Raw genomic sequence first — 25,541 nt, forward strand, 5'->3', positions numbered from 1 at the left:
CCACGAGAGAGGAGGAACTCCTGGAGATGTCAACAAGTAGGGAGGGGCAGTGACATTTTGCATGTTGTACGTATTATGTATGTTTGACCTAGTTACTACTTAAGGGTGAACTTCAGTGATCTGCTTACAGTGTGCAATATCCCCAAACTTATAAGCTGTGCGCGTCAGCGAAAGTGCGTGAAACTTCAGCAACTAAAATTTAGTCCAATGTGCGGAATCCCAGAAACTTTATTTGCTGTGCGCATCAGCGGAACCATCAGCCCGATTAGCGATGGCACATATTTATACAGGGAGGAGTCACTTTAGTCTGGTGCTCAATTACATGTGTAGATGTTAGTCTGGTGGTGCCTGATAACTGAAAGGCACACATTTGTTTAGATACAATTTCAAATATGTCTGATTTATTATTCCTTTTACAGCACTTTCTACCTTGAGAAGGCCCATCCTAGACCAGTGTGTGGACAAAACACATGCCGACAAATCGAGGACAAATGGATTGAGACATGGTCTAGGGACACTAACAACAAATCCTACATGAAACCTCACGTTTAACTGATGGAGCGCAAAGAGCGATATAAAGCGATATACTGAGAAAACGTAACCTGGAGAATTGTTGCACATTAAAGTAAATTTAAAAAAAATAATAAAGAACTACATAACCAAAGCTGTGTGACCTGGAAGATGATTATTTCTCAATATAGCCCTTGTTTGTGATTACCTTACAGTGCTCACATTATCATCCACGCTAGAAGAGATGGGTGCCTGGGGTGTATGGTTACAGAAGCTCATTTACATACAAAGGGGTTGACAGCCTGTTCACAACGCACAGCACAACTTGTTTACGTAAAGTGCTTGTACACAGAACAGGGTAAAGTCTTGTGTCTCTTTTTTCATTTTCGTTAATATATCCTGCACCTCGCTCTCTTCTTCTCTGTCTCTCATTTCAATTCATCGTAAATTACTCAAATTCACGATTGCTTTATCAGCACGGCACATGTCGGGGGTCGACACAGTTTGATGGGGTCCCCCCACTATTACCTAGAAAAGGGACTCAGTTCCACCTCGCTCCTTAGCCTGCGACTGGGAATTGTACTTTGTTATTTGCATCTGCAAACACAGGCCTCAGAGTGTTTGTAACTATCCATCCCACCAGCAGCGTCCCCTTTATTTATTTGTGTGAGCGGCGCAAGAGCGGAACAGAGAACTTGACAAAATTAGCCCTTCTGTTGCTTAATACACTGTAAATGTGAAACACTTTGGGGCTTAGGGGCTGGATCAAGAACAACGCCAGGAAACAAACGCAAATTAAAATCACATTTTTTTTATTCGCTGAAAACTGTTTAAACATGTAATTTCCAAGTTCCACATATCTGTTTAAAAATATTTGCACTTTCAGTCATTTCCGAGTTTAGTTACAAACTGATAGTGGGAAAAACACATGATTTATAAAAACTGAAACTAAAACTTCTTTTTACATTATTTTACGTTTCTTGTTTTTAAAACAGGCCATCATTGTGATTTGCATATGATAATGGGCTCCTTCACTATTTCTTACTTGTGCTCTGTTTATTCCATGACATGGGTCTATAGGTATTAAAAATAAATATATAAATTCACAGGTGTTCAGCCCGTTTCTCTGGTGATGTCACACATTGACATGTATTCGGCTGCTTCTTCTATTTTTAAGTGAATACAAATCACCTGCCGTTCCCCCTCCTTCCATTTCTCTCTCTTTTTCTCCCCCTTTCTTTGTCTCTCTCACTCTCTTTATCTCTCCCCCTCTCTATCTCCCACACACTCCTGTTAGCTTTAGCTTCATGAATGTCACTGCCACTTCTGGCATTCATACGACAAATCCTTCAGAACATTTGAGGACAAGGGACAATCAGTGTGGAAGACGAGTTGCTGGGAGTGCAACGGATTGTCCTGGCACATATATGCTTTTGATGTGGGATTTCGCTGTTTCACCACATTCTTCAAACAGAGTCTGCTGCTTACAGTGGCTCAATTCTAGTAAAAAGTAGAGTTTGGCAAGTCACAAAATGAATAGGGAGAGCCAATTCGGAGAGGAGCCACGGGTCACACTTTGTTATAAGGCCCGAGGCACGAGCTGATCCATCAACCGATAATAGTCTATAAAAGATGCAGCAAACGTTACTTAAAACAAGGTATATGCCCTTTTATATCTAAAAATAGGTTATTTCTTGAACACCTGTGCTTCGCTTTAGTTCATTACATATACTGCAGTGGCATTTGTTAATAGTAATACATAAATTTTACGAATGAAGCATCCCATCTCCAGAGCTCTGACAACATGTTCACTCTGGGTGTGTTGGGTTTATAGGTTTTATCACTAATCTGACAAGTTAGCTGAAAGTACCGTTGTTAGTTCCAGTGTGGTTCAGTGTTGCTTTTACAGGTAGTGTGATCAGGTACGATTGAATGTTATTTTTTGTATATCTTCTTCACCAAAAAAATAAAGAATGTTTCTTTTCTTTTAGTCCACATTGTGCTTGCCTCCCACTGTGTATCCTGGTGCATCATGTTGCTTTGCTATGTGTACGGAAGTGAACAGTCTCTGGAAACAAACACTTTTATAATTTTGCGAATACTGTTATCTGGTTTTCTTCTTTACTGCTAGTCGGGTCTTCTATCATCTGGTATTTCAATGTCCCACATAATTTGAATTTGATCTTTTTCCGTAATTCATTCCTCTCACAATAACTGCACTGTTCTGCTCTTGTCTATGTCCTCAGATGGGTCAATATTATTTTTGATGTTCTTAACCCCTTCCATGCTCATGACGGAACGGTTCCGTCATGAGCCACGGTTGAGCTGTGCTCATGACGGAACCGTTCCGTCATGAGCCCGCCCGCGCTCGAACCCTTCAGCACCGCGGCGGAATTCGCCCAGCGCTGAAGGGGTTAAGTTCTTTCCAGAGTCTCTGCATCTCTAGGATTATTTCCATGTGAGTTAAATTAAGGAGTGTATTCACTGAGGGCTGTGTGGGATCGAAAATTGACAAAAGCCCTTCACACTTTCAGTGCCCTTCTTTTTCCCCTGTGTGTGTTCGCGGATGTGTTTGTAGGTTTGACAGGTGGCTAAAGCTTTTTACACATTCACTGCACTTGAATAGTTTTTCCCCTTTGTGTGTTCGCTTGTGTCTTCGTAGGTATGATAACCTAGTAAACCTTTTTACACATTTACTGCACTTGAATGGTTTTTCCCCTGAGTGTGTTAGCTGATGTCTTTGTAGAACAGATAACTGACGAAAGCTCTTAACACATTCATTGCACTTAAATGGTTTTTCTCCTGTGTGAATTCGCTGATGATACCTTAATGCTGAAGAGACGCGAAAACTACTGTCACATTCACTACAATGATACGTTTTTTCCCCCGTGTGTGTTCGCTGATGTGCTTGAAGGCTTGATAACGCACTAAAGCACTTTGCACATTCACTGCACTTGAATGGCTTTTCTCCTGTGTGTGTTCGCTGATGACTTTGTAGCTGTGATAATCGATTAAAGCACTTTACACATTCATTGCACTTAAATGGTTTTTCTCCTATGTGTGTTCTCTGATGATCCCTTAATGCTGAAGAGTAACTAAAACTACTGTCACATTCACTACAATGATACGGTTTTTCCCCCGTGTGTGTTCGCTGATGTGCTTGAAGGCTTGATAACGCACTAAAACACTTTGCACATTCACTGCACTTGAATGGCTTTTCTCCCGTGTGTGTTCGCTGATGACTTTGAAGGCTTGATAATTGATTAAAGCACTTTGCACATTCATTGCACTTGAATGGTTTTTCTCCTGTGTGAGTTAGCTGATGATACCATAATGCTTAAGAGCTGCAAAAATGTCTGTCACATTCACTACAATGATAGGGTTTTTCCCCCGTGTGTGTTCGCTGATGACTTTGAAGGCTTGATAACTGACTAAAGCACTTTGCACATTCATTGCACTTGAATGTTCTTTCTCCTGTGTGTATTCGCTGATGTGTTTGGAGGTTTGATAACTGACTAAAGCTCTTCACACATTCACAGCACTTGAATGGCTTTTCCCCCGTGTGTGTTCGCTGATGTCTTTGTAGAACAGATAATTGACTAAAGCTCTTACCACATTCATTGCACTTGAATGGTTTTTCTCCTGTGTGAGTTTGCTGATGATACCTTAATGCTGAAGAGAAGCGAAAACTACTGTCACATTCACTACAATGATAGGGTTTTTCCCCTGTGTGTGTTCGCTGATGTGTTTGAAGTCTTGATAACTCACTAAAGCACTTTGCACATTCACTGCACTTGAATGGCTTTTCTACTGTGTGTGTTTGCTGATGTCTTTGAAGGCTTGATAATGCACTAAAGCACTTTGCACATTCACTGCACTTGAATGGCTTTTCTCCTGTGTGTGTTCGCTGATGACTTTGTAGCTGTGATAATTGATTAAAGCACTTTGCACATTCATTGCACTTAAATGGTTTTTCTCCTGTGTGTGTTCGCTGATGACTTTGTAGCTGTGATAATTGATTAAAGCACTTTGCACATTCATTGCACTTAAATGGTTTTTCTCCTGTGTGAATTCGCTGATGATACCTTAATGCTGAAGAGTCGCGAAAACTACTGTCACATTCACTACAATGATAGGGTTTTTCCCCCGTGTGTATTCGCTGATGACTTTTTAGGTCAGTTAACCGACTAAAGCACTTTGCACATTCACTGCACTTGAAGGGTTTTTCTCCTGTGTGTGTTCGCTCGTGTCTTCGTAGGTATGATAACCTAGTAAAGCGTTTTACACATTTACTGCACTTGAATGGTTTTTCCCCGTGTGTGTTCGCTGATGACTTTGTAGCTCTGATAATCGACTAAAGCTCTTCCCACATTCAATGCACTTGAATGATTTTTCTCCTGTGTGAGTTAGCTGATGATACCTTAATTCTGAAGAGCTGCAAAAATGTCTGTCACATTCACTACAATGATAGGGTTTTTCCCCCGTGTGTGTTCGCTGATGACTTTGAAGGCTTGATAACTGACTAAAGCACTTTGCACATTCATTGCACTTGAAAGGTTTTTCTCCTGTGTGAGTTAGCTGATGATACCTTAATGCAGAAGAGCTGCAAAAATGTCTGTCACATTCACTACAATGATAGGGTTTTTCCCCCGTGTGTGTTCGCTGATGACTTTGAAGGCTTGATAACTGACTAAAGCACTTTGCACATTCATTGCACTTGAATGTTCTTTCTCCTGTGTGTATTCGCTGATGTGTTTGGAGGTTTGATAACTGACTAAAGCTCTTCACACATTCACAGCACTTGAATGGTTTTTCCCCTGTGTGTGTTAGCTGATGTCTTTGAAGGTGTGATAACTGACTAAAGCACTTTGCACATTCATTGCACTTGAATGGTTTTTCTCCTGTGTGAGTTTGCTGATGTATTTGAAGGTTTGATAATTGACTAAAGCTCTTCACACATTCACTGCACTTGAATGGTTTTTCTCCTGTGTGAGATCGCTGATGATACCTTAATGCTGAAGAAAAGCGAAAACTACTGTCACATTCACTACAATGATAGGGTTTTTCCCCTCTGTGTGTGTTCGCTGATGACTTTGTGGGCCTGATAATCGACTAAAGCTCTTCACAAATTCACTGCATTGAAATGGTTTGTCCCCTGTGTGTGTTCGCTGATGACTTTGAAGGTGTGATAACTCTCTAAAGCACTTTGCACATTCAGTGCACTTGAATGGTGTTTCCTCCATGTGTGTTCGCTGATGACTTTGAAGGCTTAAAAAGTGACTAAAGCACTTTGCACATTCACTGCAATGGTATGACTTTTCCCCCGTGTGTGTTCGCTGATGTCTTTGTAGCTTTGATAGTCGACTAAAGCTCTTCCCACATTCACTGCAATGGTATGGCTTTTCTCCTGTGTGTGTTCGCTGGTGTCTTAGTAGGTGTGATAACCTACTAAAGCTCTTTACACATTCACTGCACTTGAATGGTTTTTGCCCTGTGTATGTTTGCTGATGAAGCTTGAGTAGTGATGACAAACTAAAGCTCTTGCTGTATGTGTATGATTCTTCTTTTCTTGGTTAGTGCCTGTGGGTCGGGTATATATTTGTCTATATCTCATGACTGTATTTCCTGATGGGCCAACATGGCTGATAAAGCACTCGTGTTTTTCTCACACACTTTATTTGTGTGCCGTATTTTGCACTTTTAATTTCTGCTTTAACAATAAAATGCAATAGCCACCAAACATTTGCCACACTCCTAATACGTAAAAGGTGTCTTTGTAGGCGATTGTGCTTTTAGATTGGATTAAGGCTATGCACGCTTGCAGGTAAAGATGTATCTTGCTTTTGGCCAATGCAAATTGGGACAGTCTGTTGCATTTTAGATAGAAGAACTCATCTTTCCTTTACCCGTCAATTGTCTGGCTTCGCTCTGTTGTTCTTCTCTGGTTACTGTGGTTTGGCCAGGTAGAGTTTACAATACACCCAGAGCATGGAATGATGGCTTGTCATTATATTAGAAAACAGAGCACTGCGGTAATCACATCACACCGATCCCATGATCAAAGCTGGTGTTGGACACTTGTTTATGTAGGAGGCGGTTTGTTATTGTTGTTGCCTTAATTTTCCTAAGGACATTTCTTCGTCTTGTGGCGTGGAGGTGCACAGCTCAGCCTCTTACAATCACTGAACCGCCCTTGATGCTGCGCTGTTGTTTTCCTGAATACTGTAGCTCATTATTTCTGCTATTATTGAAGATTTACAGCATTCGCTTCATTATTGATGGTCATTTCATACATTCAAGGCTTGTTTTCTGTTGGATGTAAAGATATTTAAAATTACTAAATTGAAATATAATGGAATGAGAATTCAAAATGTTTAAATAATTTTAAAAGACATTTCAGGGGACATTTAACAAATCTCCACGCAATGCAGCGCAGTCTCCCCGCAAAGAGGCTGCGATGCGTTGCGCGACAGGGAGGGAGCAGGAGAGCACCATATTTTCCCAGATATGGCTCTCTCCTTCCCTTTCCCTTGCGCCGGCTCTGATTACAGCGGTCCTGCGCCATGCACACACCTTAGCACCAGAGCGTAGGGGGTGTGTGTGTGTGTGTGTGTGAGTCCAGCATTGGTTTTGTACAGGAAGGACACCCTTCCTGTACAAAATACTATGCCAGACACGAGGGAAAGCTTTTCCCACTTTGTATGTGTATTGCACAGTGCAGCATGCATGCTCGCGTCTAGTTTAAAAGGGCGCAGTTTTCTCACGCTAAACCCAATCTACTGTATTTGGTCAATTGGGTTTAGCGTGAGAAACCTTGGGTGGTTGCACGGGAACGCCCATGCACCCCCCTTGGCAGGCCCCCATGGTGTGAAGTAATGCGACGCAGTGCTATGCGCTGCTTCACATTACTTTTACGTTATTTCCAGCTCTAAACAAGTTTAGCGCTGGAAAGCAAATTTGAAAAAAAAATGCGCTGTTTTGTGCCACATTTGTGATGCAAACACGGCGCAAAATCTTCGTAAATCTCCCCCTTCTTCTTTACAGCCTTTGAAACTTAATAAGGAATATTTCATCATACACAGAAATTTAACTAAAAGTTCTGTTGATCGGGTGACATCTAATTAAGGTCTGGAAAGGAGGTGATTTACCAGTGTTCACAGAGTAACTTAGCAAAGTAAGGGCGCTCACGGAGCACCCAAGTGCTTCAGGTATAGCTTAAGATAGACACATATGGTCAAGATTTCATTTAAACAACAATAGAGTTTCAAAAAAGAGATGGATCAGGCTGGGCTGCAAAATTTCCAGTAACTTTTCATGAAGTATACGACAAAAGTAACTCCATTCCAACACTTCTTCTCATTCCTTTCCTATTCACTTAAGATCATCTCAAATATCAACTCCTGTATTTACCTTGCTGTTCATAAGTCACCTATGACACTTTCAACAGCTCCCTTGGTTCAAGCATTTCTGGTTTCTTCTAACCTGGAAGATTGGAACATTATTGTGAGTTGAGGGGGGTTTCATATCGCCATAACATCTGTCCATCTCCCTGAAACTAGTGCAGCTTACAGCGCCCGGTTCTGGCCCTGAAAGACAACTTTAAAAAGCATGTCTTTAGTTCTTCCTAAAGTAGATAAAGTTCTGTAAGATGCAGCTCCTTCCGGGGCTTTTGTGTAAAACAGAGCGAGGGGTCCATCCTTTACATTATAAGTGCAGATAAGGCAAACAAACGTTAATTTATATAATTTAATATTACCCACAGGTCCCTCCTGTCCTCGTCCCCTTCATACTTAACAAGCGAGATAATCTATCTCATTGAACTTCTGTCAGCTGTGCCTTGTGCAGATCTTCCTTCCAGGATGGACTTCTGTCAGCTGTGCCTTGTGCAGATCTTCCTTCCAGGCTGGACTTCTGTCAGCTGTGCCTTGTGCAGATCTTCCTTCCAGGCAGGGACTTCTGTCAGCTGCGCCTTGTGCGGATCTTCCTTCCAGGCAGGGACTTCTGTCAGCTGTGCCTTGTGCGGATCTTCCTTCCAGGCAGGGACTTCTGTCAGCTGCGTCTTGTGCAGATCTTCCTTCCAGGATGGACTTCTGTCAGCTGTGCCTTGTGCAGATCTTCCTTCCAGGATGGACTTCTGTCAGCTGTGCCTTGTGCAGATCTTCCTTCCAGGATGGACTTCTGTCAGCTGTGCCTTGTGCAGATCTTCCTTCCAGGCTGGACTTCTGTCAGCTGTGCCTTGTGCAGATCTTCCTTCCAGGCAGGGACTTCAGTCAGCTGCGCCTTGTGCGGATCTTCCTTCCAGGCAGGGACTTCTGTCAGCTGCGTCTTGTGCAGATCTTCCTTCCAGGCAGGACTTCTCTCAGCTGTGCCTTGTGCAGATCTTCCTTCCAGGCAGGACTTCTCTCAGCTGTGCCTTGTGCTGATCTTCCTTCCATGCTGGACTTCTCAGCTGTGCCTTGTGCAGATCGCCCTTCCAGGCAGGGACTTCTGTCAGCTGTGTCTTGTGCAGATCTTCCTTCCAGGATGGACTTCTGTCAGCTGTGCCTTGTGCAGATCTTCCTTCCAGGATGGACTTCTGTCAGCTGTGCCTTGTGCAGATCTTCCTTCCAGGATGGACTTCTGTCAGCTGTGCCTTGTGCAGATCTTCCTTCCAGGATGGACTTCTGTCAGCTGTGCCTTGTGCAGATCTTCCTTCCAGGCTGGACTTCTGTCAGCGGTGCCTTGTGCAGATCTTCCTTCCAGGCAGGGACTTCAGTCAGCTGCGCCTTGTGCGGATCTTCCTTCCAGGCAGGGACTTCTGTCAGCGGCGCCTTGTGCAGATCTTCCGTCCAGGCTGGACTTCTGTCAGCTGTGCCTTGTGCAGATCTTCCGTCCAGGCTGGACTTCTGTCAGCTGCGCCCTGTGCAGATCTTCCTTCCAGGATGGACTTCTGTCAGCTGTGCCTTGTGCTGATCTTCCTTCCAGGCTGGAGTTCTCAGCTGTGCCTTGTGCAGATCTTCCTTCCAGGCAGGGACTTCTGTCAGCTGCGCCTTGTGCAGATCTTCCTTCCAGGCAGGGACTTCTGTCAGTCGTGCCTTGTGCGGATCTTCCTTCCAGGATGGACTTCTCTCAGCTGTGCCTTGTGCAGATCGTCCTTCCAGGCTGGACTTCTCTCAGCTGTGCCTTGTGCGGATCTTCCTTCCAGGCAGGGACTTCTGTCAGCAGGGCCTTGTGCAGATTTTTGATTTCCCTGTATTACACAAGCATGTCGTTTTGGGAGGTGTCTGGCTCCCCTGCCGCCTCACTGGAATGGTGGATTGTTATGACTTTTGTTTTATGTGTTCTTAGCGTTTGACATTTCTTTTCTTGATCTCTGTTACTAGTAGCTGATACTTCACCAGGGAGCATGTGAAGGTCGCAGGGATCGCTGTACCCTAATTTGGTTTATATTTTGCCCTCACATTACCTTTTAAACTTGCTAATATTGTGCTCAGTAGTGCTATGGTATCGTACATGCGTCTCCAGCACACCCCCGGATGTTGTGCTACAAAGAGAGATCTACAGCTCGCAGAAGTTGCGCCTAAGGCAAGCTCATCTATGCCCGTTCATGCTCACACTATGCTAAGCGCCGGTCCTCCTGTTGGTATCACCCCCCATACGGCTATTCATATCCGCTACTCATGGGATGAGCCGCTCGCTTTTAAACCTTTAGGTAAGACTTGTTTAGGCCCTACTTTGATTCCGTCTGATACTATAGCCGAGAATAGTTGCCCAGATTGTAAGCTCACTCTGAGCACCTCCAGGATTGTCGCACTTTTCTCTCCTACACCGCATGTTTTCAGGTTACCCACTCCTCAGAGAGAAATCAGAGTCATGTTTATTAATGCATGGTCTCTAACAGAGAGTGCATCCTATTTTGCAGAATTTCTAGAAGCTTGTGCACTGGATTTTGATTTCATCACTGAGACCCTTGCATATACTTAATCCGGCCAAGATCTAATTGTTGCGATCCCCCGGTTTTTCCAATTTCAGGCTTGATCATTTGGGGAAAGGGGTGTTGGGTTAGCAATCATTTACAGGGACAACCTCAATGCCTCCTGTGAGACATTACCGGCCGCATGAAGCACTTGCATATAAAATTCCTCTTTCTAATCGTTACTCCTTCAATGGGGTACTTATTTACCAACCCCCAGACCCTAGGACAGCCGTCTTAAATAGTAACAATCAGCTCTAGGACATTAAACCCAATTCCCTCGATTTCACTCATTCTGCGATAAAGATAGGATCGATAGGATCGATCTCTCAGACCCTGGGGCAAGTCTCGGTCTCACCCCGTTACTGACGGCTCTGACACACTCAGCCTGTCACTCATTAGATGGTATTTTCTCAGACAATCCCTCTCTTCAAGTGACTACTGCACGTCCACTTCTCTGGTCAGACCATCGTGCAGTTATGCTTCAATGAATTTGGAAGCGGATGTTCTCACTGTTCATCCTCAGCCGCTGGGGTCCTTATGCCACTCCTGGCATAAAATGACCCCTGAACTATAGATGGCACAGCTCACTCGATCTACGCCTGAGATTACTGCAGATTTAGATGCCGCCACGGATGTATATCGTCAGTGGACTGACTCCAGTCTACATTCGCTTGTTCCATTTAAAAATCAGAAAAACAAAAGATTTTTTCCCTCCAAACCTTGGTTTGACGAGAACCTTAGAGCTCACAAACAAGCTGCAAAAGGCTTGAAAGGAAATGGCGCATCCACTATGATCACTGTGATAATATCCCATGCAAGCAGGCCATTCCAGCCGACCGGGCAGGACTTCTGTCAGCTGTGCCTTGTGCAGATCTTCCTTCCAGGCAGGACATCTGTAAGCTGCATCTTGTGCAGATCTTCCTTCCAGGCAGGACTTCTGTCAGCTGCGCCTTGTGCAGATCTTCCTTCCAGGCGGGACTTCTGTCAGCGGTGCCTTGTGCAGATCTTCCTTCCAGGCAGGACTTCTGTCAGCTGCGCCTTGTGCAGATCTTCCTTCCATGCGGGGCTTCTGTCAGATGTGCCTTGTGCAGATGTTCCTTCCAGACAAGGGCTTCTTTCCTCAATGATCAGTTCAAAGGTCAGGAGAGGTAGAACTGGTCTAGGTCATTATCTTTATTGGAGTTCAACTGGCCAAGCCACAGAGCTCAAGCTCTGAGATGAAGGAGAGTCTGGATTTTCTGAGCTCCGTAGAACATTAAGACAGTTCTACCGCATCCAGCACACACTACGAGACTCCAAAAGTCAACGCTACAAGTGCTGCTCCAAGGTTTAATTCAACCACTGTATCTGAACATCCCCTGGCAAATACCAACTGGGGAATAAACATCCTGCCTGCACCAGCAGAGTGCAGGAAGCTCTTCAAGAACCTCGAGGTACATGGACTTTCTCTACCTGTCGTAAATGAAGAAGTTAAACCTTGGTAACATCAATCCCCTTTGGACAAGGTCCTCCATTTTCTATCAGAATGTAACTCATCCTGCGCACAAACCCTCAAGTCCGTATTGCATGAAGGTGGGTGGTTCTCACCCAAAAGAGGGCCCTCCACAAATTGCTGACATTTTCTTACACCCCCTGGACAGCCGTGGCAACACACAGACCAACTACACGCCCTCAGGGATCACCCGTCCACCTGCCAGCATCAAGACTCAGATCTGTCAACCTTCTCTGTTACCGTCTTTGGAACGGCGCGTCTCTGGGATTCGAGGAAGCTCCACACTCAGTGAGCTGAGAGTTGCCGTGTAAAACCATCTCATGAGAGTGGAAGAAAAGAACAATAAGTGACACGCACTGCACAGAAGTGCAAATAAATCATTCCATGTACCATTGTCCTACTGCTGATGTTTCAACATGGATGTTTTGCCGTCTATCACAGCAGTTTCTTAGTTTAAAATCTTACTCAACAGTTTGTTTTCCATCATACCTACTTACCTATGCACTGTTTCTGACCCTACGACATCTCTGGCAGACATGCTGTGCTGTCTGATGCTACATAAATAGGAAGTAGATTGCTACTGCAGGGAGAGTGCAGTGTCCAGGCAGTCAGATGCACTTGATTGGAATAAAAGGTACCATGTTTGTTAGAAAAGCTGCAACTATTAGAATAATAACATACCAAAAGCAGCGCATACAATGCAATAACACAGACCGGGTACTAGGAGAATCTAATGCAAAAAATGCGATAACACAGACCAGGTACTAGAAAAACATGACGCAAAAAATGCAATAGCACAGGGCAGGCATTAGGAGAATCTGATGCAAACAGTGCAATAACATATGCTATGCACTAGGTGAATCTGATGCAAACAATGTAATAACACAGGCCAGGCGCTAGGAGAATCTGATGCAAACAATGCAATAACACGGGCCAGGCACTTGGATTGAAGCAAACAATGCAATAACACAGCCAGGTACTATGAGAATCTGATGCAACTATTAGATCATTCACATACCAAAAGCAGCGCATACAATGCAATAACACAGACCAGGTACTAGAAAAACGTGACGCAAAAAATGCAATAACACAGGGCAGGTGTTGGGAGAATCTGACGCACACAATGTAATAACACAGACCAGGCACTTGGATTGAAGCAAACAATGCAATAACACAGCCAGGTACTATGAGAATCTGATGCAAACAGTGCAATAACACAGACCAGGCACTAATGGGATTGCACCCAGTGGAGTTACTAACAGAAAGTGTTCAGTGTCCACCAGCAGGAAAAGTTCTATTCTGTCTGTACGTTCTCTTGACAGGTGAGCATGTAATAGCTGGCGGGATCCAGGGTAGTGTGTGGACAAGAGGGTGGGTGGGCAAAGACTAGTTTCATATGGACTGAAGCATGGGCAAAATTAGCAATATTTCAAGGAAGTATTACCATATAGTAAATCATGCAGAGTCAGTTTATTTTGGGCCAGGTATGGGAAATTACGTACCAAGGAGTGTCAGAGAGTTTATAATTTTCCCTACAAGGGTCATCTGCTTTACAAAGAATTTCAGTACGAGGAGTGACTCTTAAAAGCAGCGGTGGGGCATGCAGTGAGAGGAGGGGATGCAGATTGTCACTAACGTTATGGAACAGCACACAACTTTAAAGGCTACGTAGATTGAAGGGAGACAGCTGAAATGGGCTCTGTACCTCACATGAATCCAGTACACGAAAGCACCTTTACACACAGACCACACTTCCTTGGTGGGTCCGAAGGGAGAAGGAGGGGCTGAGAACACAAACATAGAAGGAAGAGCTAGTAGGTGTTCAGGGACACGATACTGGAAACTAACTACTATAGTTAGTAGTGTCATGGACTGGTTGTGGGGACGGTAGTCCCCTACAACAAGCAGCTTTTGCTTCACGACTAAAAGAAAAGGTCTCAACCTTCTTACATGAAAATATTGGTGGACAGGCACTTATAAATATGCTCAATACATCTAGCAAACGCTGTAAAAAAAAAACCTTGCCACAACCCTTAACGAGGTGGGCAATTCACTCGTGTGTGCGCACACCACCGCTAGACATAACATCTAATCCCGGCTTTACCACTTTACCTAAATATGCTGGAAATAGACACCAAGGTGCCGATTCCGATCAGGTAAAACAAATTACCGTACGACTCGAATCCGTATTTTTTTACGTACGAGTCGCACAAGAACCGTACAAACTGCCAAGTACGATTGGGACGTGAAAAATAACTACGAATAGTGTTGGGAAAAGTCTACGAGCGCGCGTCGGGAAGTGTCCACGTCCGAATATCGTCTGGAAAAGTGTCCGAAAGTGATCCAGCCAGTTTCACTTACAAATCGTAAAACACAAGTCCGAGCGAGCAAGTACGATCCCGACCGCCCGTCCGAATACACAATCGCACGTAAAAAGGCCCGTACGGAGGCAACGCAGTAGCACACATGTACACGGGTAAACTCATGCCCGTGTACGAGCCGTACAGCCCCCCCAACCCCAAATATGTCAGCACCGTACACCACCCTGTCCGCACTGTACCCCAGTCCCGCAACTGCATGTGCCGCACCGCCCCCATGTACGCGCCGTACCGCCCCCATGTATGTGCCGTACCACCGCATGTACGTACTGTACCCCCAGCCCCCCACCGCATGGATGCACCGAAGCCCTGCACCGCCTGTACGCTCTGTACCCCCAGCCCCCCCACCGCATGTACGCACCAAACCCCTGCACCGCATGTACGCACTGCACCCCCAGCCCCCCCACCGCATGTACACACCGAACCCCTGCACCGAATGTACGCACTGTACCCCTAGTCCCCCCACCGCATGTACGCACCGCAAACCAACACCGTACCCCAGCCCCCTCACCCAGCATCGTGTATGTACGGATCATACCTACGCGAAAAATACCCTTACAGAACCTGCACACTTGAAAACAGCACAAGGAGGGCCAATCCGACTCGCACAGCAACACTAAACACGTCGACATGACAAAATACATCTCAAAGACTGACCTGGCACATCCAAACAGGCAAACAGAGGCCCAAAATCACAACCACCACTCATAACACACCCACCCAAATTCAAACACAGCCACACCCAAAAATGGACCAATAAAAAGGGCCCACACACACCCCATGAGCCTTTGCAACAGACCCACTGCTGCCAGACCCCACGGACAAACAACCCCACACAACTCATACCTTCGCTACACCGTCACTCACACACCTACACACAACCACCTCCACACAACCACCTCCACACAACTACCTCCACAAACATCCCCCTCTTCACATTCACACACACACACACACAACCATCCACACCCACACCCACACCCCACACCATGCCCACAGACAAGAATCCAAAGTTCACCACGGCGGAGCTGGAGCTCCTCGTCAACGAAGTCATCAGAGTCGAGCCACAGCTGTTTGGAACATTGGTCAGACAGACCAGCATAGCTGAGAAATCTGCCATGTGGCAGAGGATTGTCGACAAGGTGAATGCTGTTGCGCCCGTCCGAAGGACCAGGCATGAATGCCAAGCCAGGTGGTACGATCTGCGCAGGGCGGTCAAGAGGAAGATGAATGAAGAACATGCCCAGACCAACATCACTGGAGGTGGGCCGCCCCGCAGACCCGTACACTACCATCCCTGGGAGGAGAAGGTGATGGCCATGCTACCGCCGGTGGGACTACACGGAGTGGACGGAGTCGCAGAGCCTGGTGAGAACACAAACAACACATGTAACTCGGGGGGAATGGCATCCACACCCCAACCACCCGAGGGGCAACTAGAGCAAAATTGCGGGGGAGGCTAAGAAAAAATTACGTGGGGGGATGAATCTTGTAAGCCATAGGCAGAGTGGAGCTGCAGGGCTGTGAAAGGGGTGAAACAACAGCGAGGCCTCATTAACACGCAAATGGCCTGTTAAAGACCTGTGAAGTTCTCGGGTGCGGCTGTGAGTGCGCAGGGAAGCTGTCACATCCCGGGCTGCCACACACGACGGGGGGGGCTGAAGCCCTGTGAGTCCAATGGGTGTTGCGCGCCTGCCAACCACCACAAATGCACGCGCCCACCCCCAAGCACTCACCGCACACAAACACACCCAGAACCACGCCCATGACACGAACATCACCATTCACCCATCACAAATCAAGGCAAGGCCATGTCCAAGGCTACAGCAACCAATAATACAAGACTGGATGTCCGGGAGGCTGGGAGGGTGGCCCACACACAACACATTGTCAAAATGAGACGCAGACAACAATGTCATCAGCCCATATGGCATAGGTACATACCCATGCACAATGCACAGGGACTGGCTAAGTACTGACAAGGTAGCTGACACTGGGCCCTGCTGTATGCAGCACAAGGCCCTCCTGGGACCACTGTTCACCCAAACACCTCCACAAGCACAGGTAACTAGCACAGGAACTCACACTCATTGTCATGCCAGCATGCACCATGAGGGGACACACACAGTACCTGGGAGACCCAATGACAACTCACACCACACACAACACCAGGCCCGGTCACAACCCCCCCCCCCCTAACACAAGCACACACCCCCGGGGCAGGCAACAGATTCACACACTCCCACAATGGACATGTGACACAACAAGACCAATCCAGAGCCAAATAAGCATCAGAGCCAACAATCTACAGGTCAAACACTCAGGAGAACATCCCAAACTGTCCCCCGCAATATACCCATCCCCAAGTGGACATTGAGAGGAATGCTAGGCACATCCAACTACCTGGAGGAACTGTGTCAACTTGAATATGTATGAAACATAGATGTGGCATGAAACACCATTAACATTGTCTCTCTCTCACACACAGGGCAACATCGTTGATCTCCCCCCAACACTGGGGGGGAAGAATCACAGTCCCAGGCACCGCGTGAAGACGATCCCACCGGCAGCGACGACTCTCACCACTCCGTGGATGACCCCGACCAACCTGGCCCCTCTGGTGTCCAAGCCCCTGCAGCACCTGCGTCAGGTACATCTGTGCCAACCACCACCCCCATTCCTGCCACATCCCAGGAGACACCCAGGAGCCCTGCTCGCATTTTACAACACAGCCAGTCTGACCAGGAGGGACACGGTCCTCCGGGCACCCAGGAGGAGGCAGGCAACCCTGCAAATGCCATCCCTCAGGGGTCCCGGAGACCCGATGTACCCACAACGGCAGGCCAGGCTTGTGTGGGCAGGGGTGGTGGGAGTGGAGGCAGGCGGAGGCGCGAACCTGACCAGCCAGCTCAGGACCCCGGTCTGACACACATACGCAACATCCTGGACTCATACCGGCGTGACACCAGAGGCATCGACCAGGTCGTGGCCAGACTTTCCGGGATGCAGGGGACCCTCGATGAGATCAAGAACCTGCAGGTCGAGCATCATGCCAGTCATCAACAACACTAAGGCCGGATGGAGACAAGACAGGCTGAGCTCCTGGCGGTGCACAGGGACGTGGGACAATCACTCCGTCAGATCGCCCAAAGCCTGGCAAGCCCTCCCTGTACCACCAGGCGTAGACCAGCACCAGACACAGGGAGGGACGAGGAGGAGGAGGATTCGTCTGACGGAGCGTCCCTGACATCGTCAAGGCCTGCATCTGAGGGTCCCCGGAGGAAGGTGGGTCGTCCACGTAAGAGACCGTGAGAGTTACCGGACCATCACCGTCTCCCAGGTCACCTGGCCTGGCACCTGGCCCTCTGGTGCAACAGCAGAACCTCACCCAATGACATTCTCTGACACATGGACTTGCTGGTCACTGTCTGACCAATGATGACCAACACTGTGGTCTGGACTCTGATGACTCCAACTGACAAGGATGCCATCTCCCCCTGTGAACTTTGGATTCTATGCAGCCGGTAGAGCACCTTAGCACATCTACCAAAAGACTCACCCCACCAAAAATAAAATCTTATTGTTCTGCACATCAGATGTTGCTGTCATTTTGCATTATTCAACGACATATGTGTGTGGAAATGTCTAACTATGCCTGAGTGTTGAACTAACTCCAGCCATCCATACGCTGGGATCAGAGTCTGGTACAGGACACACATGGGTCACAAGGTATCATTCAATGTAGGCAGGGAGCACAACACTCACCTGTGATGGCCTCTGGCTGCTGAGGGGGTGCTTGCTAAACTGTGTGGACAGACCGATTTTGGAGATCATCATCAAGGCGTAGAGGTCATGGCCCATGTGGAGGTACCCGGGGAGGGAGTCCCAGGTATGTGTTGCCAGGTGGGAGAACAATGTCCTGTATGCTGGAGTACGGTGGATGTTAAGAACGGTGGCCAGGGCAAGGTTGGATGCACGGTGATGGCCTAACGGGATCTAGGATGACAGACGCACTAGGTAGGTTTTGGGTCGGGGTTGTGGACTGCCTCCTGAGTGTGGGTGGGGAGTGTGGAAGTCATCCTGCAGCAGACAGTGATCCATTGCAGCTATCTATGGTGGACGGTGAGGTGGCTGGGGCGCAGGGTGTAGAAGCTGAGGTGTGCAGATGCACCCTGGAAGTGGACCAGGTTCCTGGGAGTGCGGATGTCTTGCACCATAGAAGGCAGGCCAGTATATGAGACGGATGTTGTCATGGACCTGGGGGATGGTCTGTCGTAACTTGGAGTGGATCTATCTGTGGATCATGTGCATGATGCAGAGGGCGTTGCAGCATGAGGCACAGATGGTGTGGACTAGCATGGCATATGCGAGCGAGCCAAACATGATGCACACCATCTCGTGTGTGTGGCCACTGGGTGCATGTGCAGGGCCCGCAGCAGCAGGCGCCACCTCCCTGAAAAATGCCCCATTTTGCACACAAAGACTAGGATGTCAGAAGGACAACTGCAACAGGCGCGTGTGTAAAGTAAGGAGTATCCAGTGTCACATGGCACACCCAGAGACAATGCATGCACAAACACCAAAGAGCCATTACACCGGATCAGGAAACTGAAGGGCGACCTGCGCACAGGAGACACACCCTCAGCACCTGGTGATGGCCCATTGTGTGGTCGACCTTGCTAAAAAACATACACGGCCATGTACTTCATGCCCACTAGAGAGCCTAATCCATGAGCAACTGCATGCATGTCGCTAGACTACACATGGACTCCTATGCATTATCGACAGCCAGTATGCCAGAGATGCCGCATGCCAAGTGGCAAGAAACCTGCATTGACAGAGACGAGGCACCTTGGAGTGTGATGAACACCTTTATTACTCAGCCTCACACAAATGGAATTGCATCCGTTGGAACAGTATCACAGGTCATTCGGCTGACCATGTGTGACCCACACTGGACACCCCCTGCAACACACAGATATGGTACATCCTACTGAGCTGGGACACAAGTGAAGGGGTTGAGCCTCACACCCCTTGCTGCACACGGAGAGTGTACAATTCCCCATTAAGCCCCACATGGGGATGTCCCACACCATGTCCACCATTGGCATCCCGTATGTTCCTGAGGGACGTCATACACACATTGATGCCTTCATCACAATCCACAATCCATGAAAGATGACTGTCAGGAAGGCTGACTATCAATTCATGGGAGCCATGCAACACGTCAGGTGGCCCATGGTGGATCGACATGTATGCACGTAATACAACATGCACAGGAGCGGTCCCCACATATCACAAACACGTACCACACACAAAACGCCTTGCTGCACCACCCAAAATGACTTTTCACCATGTCTGTGCATGTAACTCTGCTCCAGCCCACGTTGCGACACTCATGAGGAATAGCAGGAGTGCAATGATGACATGAGCAGACGACAGCCGCAGGAAGCTGGGGAGGACAGACACACAACAAGTCAGCGAAGAGCTAGTAATCCGCAGACATGTACATGCACTCTACAGGATTTATGTTGTCACCATGCTAATTATGAGATATGTGTACCCGCTGAAATTTGGGGAATGACATCATGACTTGAATGACACATCAGAACACACCTCCAAGTCACTTAGCACACAGTCAGCTCGACACACACATTGCAACACATGCCACACAAGGCCCTAAGCATGCACACTCAGACACAGGGACTCACCATCATGAGAAGAAGTTGCGGATGAGCTGACTCCGGATGTCCTCATCCTCATCCTCATCCACATCCTCACTTGCCCCGTGCCCGAGCCCCTCATCCTCCACGGGTGGATTATCCTGCTCATCCGGCTCCAGGATGAGTGGCACGTCCTTCTCCATTGCCATGTTGTGCAGCATGCAGCACACAAGGAAGATTTTGCAGACCTTCACCGGGGCATATGGGAGTGTGCCGCTGGTCTTGTGGAGGCACCGGAATCTGCTCTTCAGGAGTCCAAACGTCCTCTCAATCACGCGCCTCGTCTGCCCATGGGTGTCGTTGTACCGGTGTTCTGCGGCTGTTCTGGGGTTGCGGAGCGGCGTCATCAGCCATGGCATGTTGGGATAGCCAGCGTCCCCTACATGGAAACATCATGGACAGAAGTGGGTCAGGAGAAGCAGTAAGATATGAAGATACCGCTGAATACAGGACTAACAGAGTATACCCACCAACAAGACATGCACGTTCGTTGCGCAGCTGCAGCATCATTTCAGGCACCCTGCTACGTCTCATGATGTAGGCATCGTGTGCTGATCCTGGAAAACGGGCACAGACATGGGATATCATCATGTTAGCAAGACATACCACAAGGGCATTGATGGAGTGGTAATGTTTGCGGTTACGGAAGGCTACCTCCTGTGCGTGTGGTGGTACCAAAGCCACATGTGTCCCATCAATGGCCCCAATGATGTGGGGTATCCCTCCCAGGGCATAGAACTCACCCTTGACACCTGTCAACTGCTCACGAGTCGGGAAATGTATGAATTCATCCAGGCGTACCAACATGGCCTATAACACATCATGCAGGACACGGCTGAACATAGTCTGGGACATGCCACCTACATCAGCTATGGTCAATTGAAACGTACCCGTGGCAAAGAAATGTAGGGCTGCCATCACCTTCATCTTGGGTGTCAGTGCAGTAGGATACCTGTGTAGCGGTTGGAGGTGTGGTTCCAGCCTTGTGGTCAAGTCGTCAATCAACGGTTGGGAGAAGCGGTAGCGGCGTATACAGTCACGTTCCCTCATGGCAGCCAAGTCTGGCATTGGTCGGGGGAGAGGCGGTGCCCTGCAGAAATTTGAAAGGAATGACGAAGAGTACAGCACTACACCTCTGTCAATGAACTGAGCACATGTTCAACAGCTAATACACATATGCTACATACAGAGTCTGTACTGTGCAATGCATCCAGGACACGTATGCCAGCCAGGTGACACCCCTGCCAACAGTCAGCTACACACGTGGGTGCTCAATTTCAACATGACATAACATGAAACTAGCTGTGGGCCAGTGTAAGTGAAGAACCACAGTTACACCCAGGTTCTGGCCCGGGGAGGGAACTAGAGGTGTAAGGGCACTAGAGAACGGTCAGCCTCCAACCAAAGCTATGAACCACAGAAAGGACCGTTCCTAGTTGTGTCTAAGAGATGCCCAATTTAGTGGGGGCAAATCACAAAAATTGACGGACTGGCATCACACACCACCAGGTGTCATGCTTCATCATCTGCCAGTCCTCGCCCTCTAAAAACCGCGTTTGATAGAGGGCGGGCATACACCTGGAGACAGGGATGCACTTCTAAACTAAGTGGGGGCCCAAACAAAAAAAGAAGTGAGTGAATTTAAAAACCATCATAGTATACCTGAACAATTTTTATTCTATGGGGTTACTATGTGGGATTAAAATATATAAGTGCGGTGAGTGGGGACCTTATCATCCCGTCGCCGCTGTGAATCAGTGATTGTTAATAGGGGGTCAACATGTTTCTGCCTGTATTGTCCACTTGGGTACGTGGCATTCGTCAGGACCTTAGATATTGGGCTCCAATCTTACCACTGGGGGCGTAGGCCTATAGCCAGCTGCCACCTGTTTAGAGAAACCTGTAAGAGAGAGGGGGTGAGACAAACATATAATACTCAAAATGGTTGTCATTCGGTCGACCTTGATGTGTCACAGTCACGCTCCATACTTACTGCTCTCTCCTAAAGTGAAAAAGGTGAAAAAATGTATATGAGTGTCAGGCATCTGTGTTCTCTCTGACATTCATGTGAATAAAATAGAAGTCTTACCCTATTGGAAAAACCTATTTGCCCCATGGGAGGGGTAGGGGGGAAATCCTTGTGGCCACATTCTGGTGGGAGATGGTAAAGGATGAAGACAAAAGGGTTAAAAACCAGACTGGTTAGGAAGGTATATCAAAGATACTGAATTAATTAGCAGAAAAAACCGTGAGGGCGTGCTTGATCTACTATAGTTTCAACCTGTTGGAAGAAGACATTAGAACACCAACTTACAGTTCAAGGTGTACTCCCCGCTAGAAAACCTAGCGCTGCATGCGTCCAGCCTCCTCCCCGGTGACATTAAGTGTAGTGTGCAACAAGCTTTTATACTATTGGGTGGAGTCGTGGCATGCGATATGGGTTTCAGGTGAGTGTGGCGCACAGTGATGATGCCGCATTTCCTGTGTCCTGAGCAAAGCATGCAGAAAAGACTGCACGTTGCCTGTTTGTTGCCTGACCCTCGTGGGGGTGTGTCAGCACATGGCGCTGCTCTATGACACGCCGCTTCCTGTGTCCCGTCATTACCTCAGATAATTGCCTGGGGTGGGGCGGGACCAGCTCTGGTCCAATGAAAAGCGCCTACCATAGTTTATGGAGATACAAGGGAGTGATTTAACGTGTGTAGACATGTTATACAGAAATATGGGGAATATGTGCCCCGCTCATGACTATTATTTCATGACGAGAGCAGTTTCGAGTATTTACACAGAAGAAAAGAAGAGAAGACAAACCCAGATTGTTTACAGTCAGGGTGACGGTGTGGTTAAACCCACAATTAGTGCACAAGTCGATATTACGGCTACCGCATAATTGTGGATCAAGATGATTCTAGTTTTAGGGAGTAAGGGAAACTGCGTCTAGCTCTATTCACATGTATTACTGTGTCTATTGTTTGTGTTTTTGTCTTTATAATGGGTACTGTTAAAGTGTATGTTGTAGTGAGCGCTCAGGGAAGTTACTTCATTTGTAGCCATGGGATATCATCGTTCAATCCGTTTTTTCATGTCCCAAGGCGAAACACCCAGCGCTGTTCTCTAACATGTAGGACATGTGAGAGGCAGCCATTGCGCTTCTGTACTACTTCCAGTACTGTCCATCTTAGATCTTTATCAGAGTGTTCTTTCTCAAGGAAGTGTTTTGTTAATTTGGTGTTATCTTTCTTCCTTCTGATAGTGCTCCGGTGCTCACTAATTCTGATCTTTACACGCCTAGTAGTCATGCCAACATACATGAGATAGCAAGGGCATTTGAGTAGATACACAACATTCTCTGTGTTGCAGTTAGAAAAGTTCTTCTGAGTCCATGGTCGCTCAGTACCTATGTCCACTTCTTTTGTGGTGGCCGTGAATTGGCATGATACGCAATCGCCACAGGGGTAATGTCCAGTAGGTCGTTGGTGGCCCCATAGTCTCAGTTGGTTGTCATCTGTAGCGGCTGGTGGTTTTGTATGGACAGTTCATCCTTGATGTTCCTACTGCGTTTGTACGCAAATAGGGGTTGGGTCCAGACTTTGTCGCTGGTGGGAACATTAACTAGGGCCTACTCCACAACTGGGAGTCTTTCGAGGACTGTATTGGTTAAAAGGCAAACGTCCCATATACTATAATTACTTTGGAAGTCCGTGGTGTAGCCACAAACCACCTCCTTTATAATGGAGACGGAAGTCATGTTTGACGAAGACACCTTTACAGAAATACTGAGAACCCCCTCACTACTGGCAGAAACAGTTGTAGCATGCACATTAAAAAATTCTGACGAATGGGAAGCTCTAACAACCAAGAAGAAAGAACAGATAAGAACAGCTCTTCATGGAGCTTTTATGACAGAATACCTGAGGAAGAACACCGCTCCCAGGGGCCTGATAGTCACCAACGAACCCAGACTTTTTCTGAACAATAAAGAATTCAGGATCAACTGGTCCGGTATAGCCTGGAAGTGTACCAAGGACTGGCTGGCGCTCATTATTAACACGGCAAGACAACTGGCGGATGCCCTTCTTGTTGAGATCCAGCAGAGCGAGAGTCGACTTAAAACGACTATTGATATCAAAATCTTTAAGAAAAAATTAGACGATATCAATAACGACCATCAAGAATATCGGAAATTTCTCACACAGTCAAAGATTACCAAACTTCACAAGGATGTCTTGAAATTCAATAGGGATACAGTCTACCCCTATACGACTGATGAGTACTACGATAAGGCTCCAGAACCCCAACCTACAAGGAGACGACAGCAGCAACAACGCCCCCGGCCAACTCCCCTGAACTGGACTTTCAGTTCAGGAGATGAGCGCAGTACATCAGAAAGCGGCGAAGAAGAAAATGGAGGTACTACCAACCAAGGTCAACAACAAAGACCGTACCATAACCAACAGATGTACGCCCCTCCAATGAATCCGTATGGATTTTGGCAGCAACCACCATTCTATCCGCCGAACTTTGGCTATTATCCCGGCCCACAACCTTTTTTATCCAGAGGCAGGGGACGAGGCAGAGGAAAACAGAAACAATGGAGAGGACCAAGAGTACACTGGGAGGAAACCGCCGAAGACCAACTAGGCGCAGTAACAAGGAGCAGGGACAAAGGCACCACTGCCTCAACGAGCAAACTCGGGAAGAAAAATCCACGATGTCAAATCTCAAAACCAACAGAGACATCACGATTAAACCAGCGGATAAAGGTGGGGCCAAAGTGATCCTGGACACAAACGCATACGATCAAGAGTGCCTGAGACTATTAGCCGATGCAACCAGCTATGAGGTTTATCAGACGGACCCCACTGGACGCCTAATGACCAAAATAAAGTCCATCGTGGTAGAAGCCACCGCTAACAACTGGATTACACAACATGAAGCAGACTTCGTCATTAATGAGAACCCTAGGATGCCCAGGTTCTATACCCTGCCGAAGATACATAAGAACAGGGTCCCACCACCAGGAAGACCCATGGTCTCAGGGATCGGCTCCATACTAGAACCCCTATCCCAGTTCTGTGACTGGTTCCTGAGACCTATTGTCCAAAATTCAAGAACCTACCTACGGGACACCAAGGATGTTCTCTGTCTCCTACGTGACATGCCTATCAATCATAGCGAAGACACCCTGGTCACCATGGATATTGAAGCGCTATATACCAGCATACCACAGGAGCGCACTTTACAAGTGGTAGAGCAAATAATTCTAAACCAGGATTGGAACTATATCACACCACAACACTTCATAATGGAATGCGCAGAACTGGCACTATGTGAGAACTTTTTTGAATTCAAGGACGTGATATACCACCAGATCAAAGGCACTTCAATGGGGAGCACATTCGCTCCCAGTCTGGCATGCCTCTACGTACACCAATTTGAGGAGGACCATATCTTTAAGGAAACCAACCCCTACCTTGATCAAA

General features: G+C 47.2%; 1 protein-coding gene across 1 annotated transcript in view; it reads right to left on the reverse strand.

The window, feature by feature from the left end:
- Positions 1-2,994: 2,994 nt before the first annotated feature.
- Positions 2,995-25,541, reverse strand: part of LOC146839224 (uncharacterized) — a 722,084-nt gene continuing 699,537 nt past the window's right edge. Inside the window, 3 exon segments of the mRNA XM_085600021.1 lie at positions 2,995-4,821; positions 4,824-5,580; positions 5,583-5,964. Of these exon segments, the coding sequence (XP_085456147.1) occupies positions 3,041-4,821; positions 4,824-5,580; positions 5,583-5,964 (2,920 nt within the window). The 3' untranslated portion in view covers positions 2,995-3,040.

The sequence above is a fragment of the Triturus cristatus genome, chromosome 4_2 (assembly GCF_964204655.1).
Source record: "Triturus cristatus chromosome 4_2, aTriCri1.1, whole genome shotgun sequence".
In the NCBI taxonomy this organism is placed as follows: Eukaryota; Metazoa; Chordata; class Amphibia; order Caudata; family Salamandridae; genus Triturus; species Triturus cristatus.